Source organism: Gossypium arboreum, chromosome 4 (assembly GCF_025698485.1).
Source record: "Gossypium arboreum isolate Shixiya-1 chromosome 4, ASM2569848v2, whole genome shotgun sequence".
In the NCBI taxonomy this organism is placed as follows: Eukaryota; Viridiplantae; Streptophyta; class Magnoliopsida; order Malvales; family Malvaceae; genus Gossypium; species Gossypium arboreum.
Window position 1 is genome coordinate 12,124,825 of NC_069073.1, and position 7,818 is coordinate 12,132,642.

General features: G+C 31.4%; 2 protein-coding genes across 3 annotated transcripts; both read right to left on the minus strand.

The window, feature by feature from the left end:
• Positions 1-565: 565 nt before the first annotated feature.
• LOC108458262 (50S ribosomal protein L12, chloroplastic-like) lies at positions 566-1,693 on the minus strand. The gene is made up of 2 exons (XM_017757588.2): positions 989-1,693; positions 566-808 (listed from the first exon to the last, which is right to left on the minus strand). Exon 1 carries the CDS (start codon positions 1,583-1,585, stop codon positions 1,004-1,006), a length of 582 nt encoding a protein of 193 aa, XP_017613077.1. The 5' UTR covers positions 1,586-1,693; the 3' UTR covers positions 566-808; positions 989-1,003.
• Positions 1,694-2,423: 730 nt separating this feature from the next.
• Positions 2,424-5,423, minus strand: LOC108460978 (ADP-ribosylation factor 1-like). Of its 2 annotated transcripts, XM_017760710.2 has the most exons (7): positions 5,149-5,423; positions 4,579-4,754; positions 3,986-4,056; positions 3,407-3,526; positions 3,171-3,289; positions 2,981-3,062; positions 2,424-2,656 (listed from the first exon to the last, which is right to left on the minus strand). In XM_017760710.2, the coding sequence occupies exons 2-7, from the start codon at positions 4,724-4,726 to the stop codon at positions 2,651-2,653; spliced, it is 546 nt and encodes a 181-aa protein (XP_017616199.1). In that variant the 5' UTR covers positions 4,727-4,754; positions 5,149-5,423; the 3' UTR covers positions 2,424-2,650. The 2 variants fall into 2 exon arrangements, with proteins under 2 accessions (XP_017616199.1, XP_052883049.1); XM_053027089.1 differs by lacking the exon at positions 2,424-2,656 and having other exon boundaries at positions 2,969-3,062; positions 5,149-5,366.
• Between the last annotated feature and the right edge of the window lie 2,395 nt (positions 5,424-7,818).

Consider the following 7,818-nt stretch of genomic DNA (forward strand, 5'->3'; position numbering starts at 1 on the left):
CTTATATACACATACAATACATATTTAAGTTTTTTTGAGTTGATATCAAAACTCTAATAAATACTAATTTAACTAAAAATATTAAAAACCCTTTTATTTAAAAATTATATTATATTTTTTTATTATGAGGATATTTTTATTATTTTATATCTATAAAGAAGGCCTCAATTGGTTTTAATATAATATTTCGTTAAATTAATTTTAAGACCTAAACTTACAATTATTCTCATGTTAGAGTCTAAATTTTCTTTTGTCCAAATTAAACCTTGAACTTTTTTTTATCCAAATTACTCCTTAATATTTCTTTGAAAATCTTAAAATTCATGCCCAATATAAGAACATTTGCCGGACAGTTTAAACTCCAATGTGAAAATAATTACTAATTTCAAGCCTAGCATATTCAGATGAGATGACTTGGTATATAAATAACTCAATCTTTGTCAATGATGAAGCTCCATATCCGATTTCAAGCAAACCCATAGCATTTAGCAAGAAACTGCGAAACCAAACCCAAAACACATTCTAATTTGATTAATACGTGAAATGGAATTGTCAATGGGTTGAGTTGAGTCGAATCAGATTTAGATAAGATAGATATTAAAGAGCTTTCTCACCATCCCAATCACAATTTTATACCCACACGAATTAACTAAAGAATTTGAATTCGACTACATACTTACAAAACAATACTGGAAGGGACGACCTTAGCTCAACCTCGAATAAATTTTGAGAAGAACTTGATTTGAGTCCTTATCCAATGCAAAAAAAACCCCTAAACTGTGAAGTACTCAAGTTGCAACTACTTATCCTACAAAAAGAAGTCCAAATTTAAACACCCACATGTCCCATCTGGGTTAACAAACTCAACAATTCAAGAGAAATTAAGCAACTAAATATATAAAATTGCATCAATTAGAGAGTAAAATTCAGAGTACAACAGTCTTTAACAATTTAGAAAATTTCTACTGTACATCATAGAAAAACCAACCTTCGAAAGGCTGTTCTAAGCAATGGAAACTTTAGCTCCAGCTTCTTCAAGTTGTTTCTTGGCATCATCGGCTTCCTCCTTCGAAACTCCTTCTTTGAACTTCTTGGGCAAACCTTCAATCAACTCTTTCGCTTCTTTCAAAGCTAAATTTGTCAGAGCCCTAACGGATTTAATCACCGCAATCCTGGCATTGCTAGGAACCTCCTCGATCACCACATCGAACTCAGTCTTCTCTTCGACAACAGTCTCTCCGGCATCAGCACCACCGGGGGCGGCAACTGGAACGGCTGCGGGGGCGAAAGCAGCGGCGGAGACGCCGAGTTTCTCTTGAAGGTAGTCGACAAGGGTGCGGGCTTCCTCGAGGGTTAGGTTGGAGATTTCGGTGCCGAGTTTTTCGATTTTTTCGGGCGCGGCAGTGGCATTGAGAGGGCGGAGGGCGGTGGAACGGTGGGTGAGTTTAGGAGGAGTGGCGGAACGGGGAGGGAATTGGAGAGAAGGGGTTTTGAAAAGGGGAGGGTGCGTAGGATAAGAGGAAGTGGGTGGAGCATAAGAGGGTAAACGTAGAGAGAGTGTTGTTGAGTGAGTGGAGGAAGCCATTTTTCTTCTTTGATTTGCTTTCTTTTCTTCCTCTGTTTGGAGTGACAGAGTGAAAAGAGGATTAGGAAGGCAAGGCAGTGGAAGTGTAGCCAAACTGCCTTTGTAAGTTTAGAATTCATTTTGACGAAACTGACCTTCTAAAATGTATGAAATTAAAAAAGGATAAGACACAAATGGGTAATTCGCTTTGCTTGTTTTTTACCTTCACCTTTTTCTAGAAAAACATACTGTTAAGAAATAGAACCCAAAGTATGTCATCATTTAAAATATCAAAATTTCATTTCAATAAAAATCATTCGTAATACGTATTGTTTCATTATTCTATTTTATAGAGAACAATTAAAAACCAACATATAACTTTAACTAATAAATAAATCTTAAAATTACACATAAACTTTAAATAATTTTATACATAAAATTTATGAAAATTTAATTTTATCTTAATTATTAACACAATTATTTATATAACAAATTAATATATGTTTATGTTTATTTATTACATACAAATAATTATATTTATTTAATATAAGAATAAATTAATAATTTATTTAAATATAAATGATTAAATTAAAATTAAAATTTGATATAATTTTTAATACAATAATCAAAATTTTATGTATATAATTACATCAAATAATAAATTTATATATTAAATTACACGTTGGTTCAAAATCAAAATTAATATATAATTTTGAGATTTCTCTCTCAAGTAAAACAAAAACTTTAATTTTTGATAGGAGAAAAATGGGTTTATAATGCCAAGAAGAGGAGGGGGAGTAGTCAAAGTGGTGTTTTCTAAATCCCTGATTCGAACGTGATTGTCAGCCTTACGTACATGTTTGACATGCAATGTTACTATTTTTTTTTTTTTCGATATAAACCATAACAAGTTCGAATATTTAACACAAATAGATTAAAGAAAATGAAAAATCCAAGTAAAAAGATTAAACAAAGCTAGATATTCTGTCATTACAAACGTTGCTGGATAAACAGGAAGCTATATCCTCTTCAAGAGTTGCCAGAGTTTCAACAAGTCTAACTAACAACCAATACACTGATCCTTTCTCATGCCTGCAATTGCAAAAGAAAAAGCAGGACAAGACATATAAGTAATTGTGACTTGTCTTTATCTAAACCTATGTTATCGAGAGTTTCGCATAAGTTACACGCAATGTTCAATTTCTTTCATGTTTTTCCATGATCCTGGGAAAACCATATCCCCATATGTCTTGGACACAGGGATACTATAAGAAAAACGGAGAGTTGGTGTAAAATAGACTTCAACTATGTTCTATTGCTGATGCATTCGTATGACCAATGCTTTTTCCATGACCGAATATATATAAAAATATATGCGTGTTTCTTTCTATCAGATTTTGAGGTTCATGGACTTGCCTTGCTAGCAATGTTGCTGGAAAGCCAATCAAGGCCCTCATAGAGGCCCTCCCCAGAAGTTGCACACGTACTCTGGATATACCTGGAACGGGAAACAAATCAAGTCAGAAAATCACATGAACAGTGGGAAAATAAAATAAAAATAAAAACAAGTGGGCTGAGAAAAAGAAACGCGAGAGGTAATTTTTACCAGTGGCGCTGACGGAGAGAATGAAGACCAAGCTTATCAGTTATTTCGGCAGCATTCATTGCATTGGGAAGATCTTGCTTGTTGGCAAATACAAGCAAAACAGCATCTCTCAATTCATCCTGAAATAAAAAAGAACTTATTGTTAGCTTATATATAAAGCCCTTTTGCAGTTGTTATAGTATCTGCTCGTATCTATATGTATCAACAGATTCTCTTTATTTGATAATGTAACATACCTCATTCAACATCCTGTGCAACTCATCCCTTGCCTCAACAACACGGTCCCTGTCATTGCTATCCACCACAAAAATGAGACCCTGAGTATTCTGGAAATAGTGCCTCCATAAAGGACGAATCTGTATTTCAAATAAAGTAAGCTGGTGAAAATATGAAGCTTTAAATAAAAATCATAGAACCAACCAAGAAGATGCTTCAGTGCTGGTTACGCCCCCAATATAAACAACACAAGTAACAAAATCAGATGGTAGAGTGTTATATCCATGTGCTTTCTGCATTCTTGAAACTAAGGCTTCATGAATTACCATACAATATGATATTGAACTCTGCTCGAAACAGAGGATCAATCAGGGTAAATGACACAGAACATTTAACATATATACACCGAACATCATAGAACTATATCATAGAACTAAGGACTTAGCTTATTGATTCATGCAGCCACCCTCAAGTGTGGTAACATCTAGCATATCAGAGATTCAGATCCCAACATCCGCAACCCCTTCCCCTACTCCTAGGCAGTGGCATACTTTTTACCTAAAAAAGAACTACACTTCATTAGGTTTTATGATGCATACCTTGTCCTGACCACCAACATCCCAAACAGTGAAGCTGATGTTCTTGTATTCCACAGTCTCCACATTGAATCCTGCAAAAACAGTATGAACAGACCCCTTTCATGTCAGATACTTCAGTAAACCACTTAAATTAGGGGAAATCAACCCATACAAATAATTTATATCTATTAAGAGGATCAATTACATGTTACCATTTGCTTTCAAAAGGTGCTATGAAGTTAGTCTCAATAATCTATTACCATACTGTTTGAAGTGCATATAAAACAAGCAAGAATTCAAACTTCTCTTTCAAATCTTCAAGTCATACAAAATGGGATCCTCTTATACCATTCTCTTTCCAAATAAAGATACAATTACATGCTTCATGAACAAACGGTAACCAGGACACAAGTATTCATATGTTATATGTTAGGTAGTAAGAAGCACATACAAGAAGCGTGTAAAGCAGACTTCAGTATAAAATCTATGAATAAAAATGAAATTGTTTGATACCTTCTCTTTTGCTTCACCAGTAATTCTCAAACAACCTATTCCAAAACAATCAAAAATGAATTTCCTTTTTCCATGGAAATTAGAATTTGAAGCAAACTCACCAATGGTGGGGATTGTAGTGACGATTTCGCCGAGCTTGAGCTTGTACAAAATGGTGGTTTTACCAGCTGCATCAAGACCCACCATTAAAATACGCATCTCTTTCTTGGCAAAAAGCCGGCTAAAGAGCTTTGTAAATGTCAGCCCCATCGTTGTTCTTCACTTTCTGCTCACAGTACTGATTTACAAAAAAAGCTACTAATAAAAATCAAAACCTAATAATATTTGAATAAAAAAAATCAACTAGATAGCAAAAAGTCTAAAATCAATCAACTAAAAAATAATTAACAAAAAGAAAAGACAAAAAAATCATCAAATACACATCTAAAAAGAACAAAGAGGAAAAAACCTAAACCTACAAAATAAATCATAAATTCATAAACAATGAAATGAACCCAGAAATAGTACAACAAAAACAGATATATCAAATCAAGCCCTGGACAAAAGCAAGATAAAAAGAAAAGATTAAAACTTCGAATAAATCAATGAAAAGGAATCTATAAGGGGAAAAAAGATAGTAACTTTATGGATCTATTTTACCTGTTTCTGTTAAAATATGAAAAAGGAATTACCTTTCTGCAGAGCTTGGAAGGAGGATCTGAAATCTGTTGTGGTTTTCTTGAGAGAGTCACCCCGTTTATTTCTCTGCTGTTTTATGGCATATAAAAAATAATTTGCTCAAATATCAAACACATATAACTCTTTAAAAAGTTTTATCGTTGAGTTGAGTCCAATCTGGTCCGGATTTAACTTGCGGGCGTCTCCGGAATTTATAAACTTTTCTCAATTAAAAATATTATTAAAGATTGATTGAAAATATTCACTAAAATGTTAAATAGTTAAACCATTTACTCTTTGCTAATTTGTTTGAATTTTTATTATTATATATTTTGAATATTATATTATTTTAAATTATTCATTGATAATACAAGTTAAATAATATCATGTTAGTATGGATTATACATGAACTATAATGAGGATTATTATATCAATCTGTTAAAATTAATATTTTAGTTAAAAATTATTTAATTCTTTTTGAAATATTAATAATTAAATTTAATTAAAAGTAAAATATCAAATTCACAAAAGAATATATAAATATTATATGCTTCATCTCAAACTCGATTTTCCTTTTGTTTTTAAAAGAAATTTAATTAGGATTTTCTAAAATGGTTTTTCATTGAAAATCATTCTTCCAATAAAAATTAGTTTTTACCTTTAAACTTGCTAATTAGATTCTTTCTTGTACTTATATTTTTATTTATTTTGGTACTTAAACTTTATAATTAGATCCATTTTGGTTCTAAACTTAAATTCAGTTAAAGTTTGATGATATAACAAGTGTTCTTAAATATGATTAGATTGGTCAGTCAGACCGATCGGATCAAGGACTAACTGATATACTAGTCCAAAAAAAGAATTGAACTGATTGAATCAGAAATTACTTGAAACCAACAAAAATAAAAAAAAAATTGGGACAAAAACCAATAGTTGAACAAACTTAATAATTTTTTTAATTTTTAATTTTATGACTTTTCAATTATTTATTTAATTATTGTTGGTCTAGCAGTTTGACCGATCAAACTATTTGAATCGAGAACTAGTAGTTTGATTAGTTCAATCACTAATCTGGTTGATTAAAATATTATCGTGGTACTTTAATATTGTATCATATTATAACCTAAAATTTATAGAATTTTTTAAAATTTTAAGTGATGATATGCGATAATCTCAAAATATCATATCATCAAAACTTTTATATTTTCAAAGTTTGAAGATTAAAATAAATTTAATTATCAAATTCAATCGTTAAAATAAATAAATAAATATAAATACGAAAATAAATTTAATTGTGAAATTTAGATTGCAAAAATGAGCACCACCCATTAATGCTTTGAAAGTCAGGTACAACACATTTACGATAAAATTTATTTCTCTCCCTAAATCTTCCCAACAACAAACGATGTAGTTGAGGATCCCTTCATGCCTTCGGTGTATTACCAAATCATTAATAATCTTCTTACACCTTCAAATAAATCAGTTTGTTGTACTCCAAACTTTGTTGTCTTTAACTTCACTTCCAACAATGAGTTGGAACAAATTGTTCGCTTATCAACAAAGTAAAGAAAAGTGCGAAGTAATAAAAGAATGCAGTTTAGATCAATAATCTTATTTCGCAAAGTCCTGTTCAATAAATAATTTTATTCAACATTCAACAATAATGAATTCGGTTGTTACAATCAGTCATCTCAAAATATCTTACATGCAAATTATGAAAATTTTCTCCAATAAAACTTATAAAGAGTGTCAAACAAAATTATGAATAAAAGCACAAAGTAGCAATCGAATTAAAAACTGCAAAAACTTTGTTTTGCAAGTTGACAATGTTGTCTATTTATAGACTTCTTCAAGAGTCCCTTTAATAGTGTTTTGATATATTTTAAACTTTCATTTAAAAGCAGAAACTAGGCAATTCAGTTAAAGATCATATGATTTCTCTTATGAGTTATTTTGTTGAAATCGAGGATAATGGGGCCAAACTGGACCAGAACACACAAATTGAGAATGTATTAAAAAGCTTGTCAAAGGATTTTGTTGGCTTTAGGTCCACATATAACTTCTAGAACAAGTAGTTATCTAGAACAAGTAGTTAACACTTACACAACTCATAAAGGAACTTTAATCCAATAAGCTAATGTTGAATGACGATCAATCTGTTCGCAAAGTAGAAGCTAACTTAGCAGTTGCTTCTTCCTCAAAAAAGCAAGCTAAGAGAACAAGGCTAAGTCCTCTGGACCACAAAAAGCGAAAATGAAGAAAACTAAGAAGTCTAAAGACTTATCCAAGTCTAAGTGATTCTTCTACAGTAAGAAAAAGGACACTTCATGACTAACTACAAAGAGTGGAAGGACTACCTAACCACAAAAGGCAAAGGTATTGAAACTTGCTTAGTGGAAGATTCAATAAACCACTAGGCAATTGATTTTGAAGGCACTAACCATGTTTGTGTTGCTTTACAGGGGTTCAAGGAAACGAAAGATCTTAGAGATAAGTGTTGGGAAATGTGCCCATATTGTAGTGAATATGTAACTATTTTCTATGTATTTGAACGATGGATAAATAAATAAAATTAATTTTACATTTCACTATTATATCTTTTGTGTTTCCGTCTTTCATGTTTTGCATACAAAGCGAAATTGTGACAAACAAGTATTAGCTCATTAAATGTTAAGTTCAAGCTG

What these genes read in the sequence shown, in the direction of transcription:
- LOC108458262 (XM_017757588.2), bottom strand. Translation starts at nt 1,585, where the DNA reads ATGGCTTCCTCCACTCACTCAACAACACTCTCTCTACGTTTACCCTCT.
- LOC108460978 (XM_053027089.1), bottom strand. Translation starts at nt 4,726, where the DNA reads ATGGGGCTGACATTTACAAAGCTCTTTAGCCGGCTTTTTGCCAAGAAA. An exon ending in CACTACAATCCCCACCATTG is followed by an intron (nt 4,057 to 4,578) that starts GTGAGTTTGCTT and finishes CTGTTTTTGCAG; the next exon opens with GATTCAATGTGGAGACTGTG. An exon ending in TGCACAGGATGTTGAATGAG is followed by an intron (nt 3,290 to 3,406) that starts GTATGTTACATT and finishes TTTTTATTTCAG; the next exon opens with GATGAATTGAGAGATGCTGT.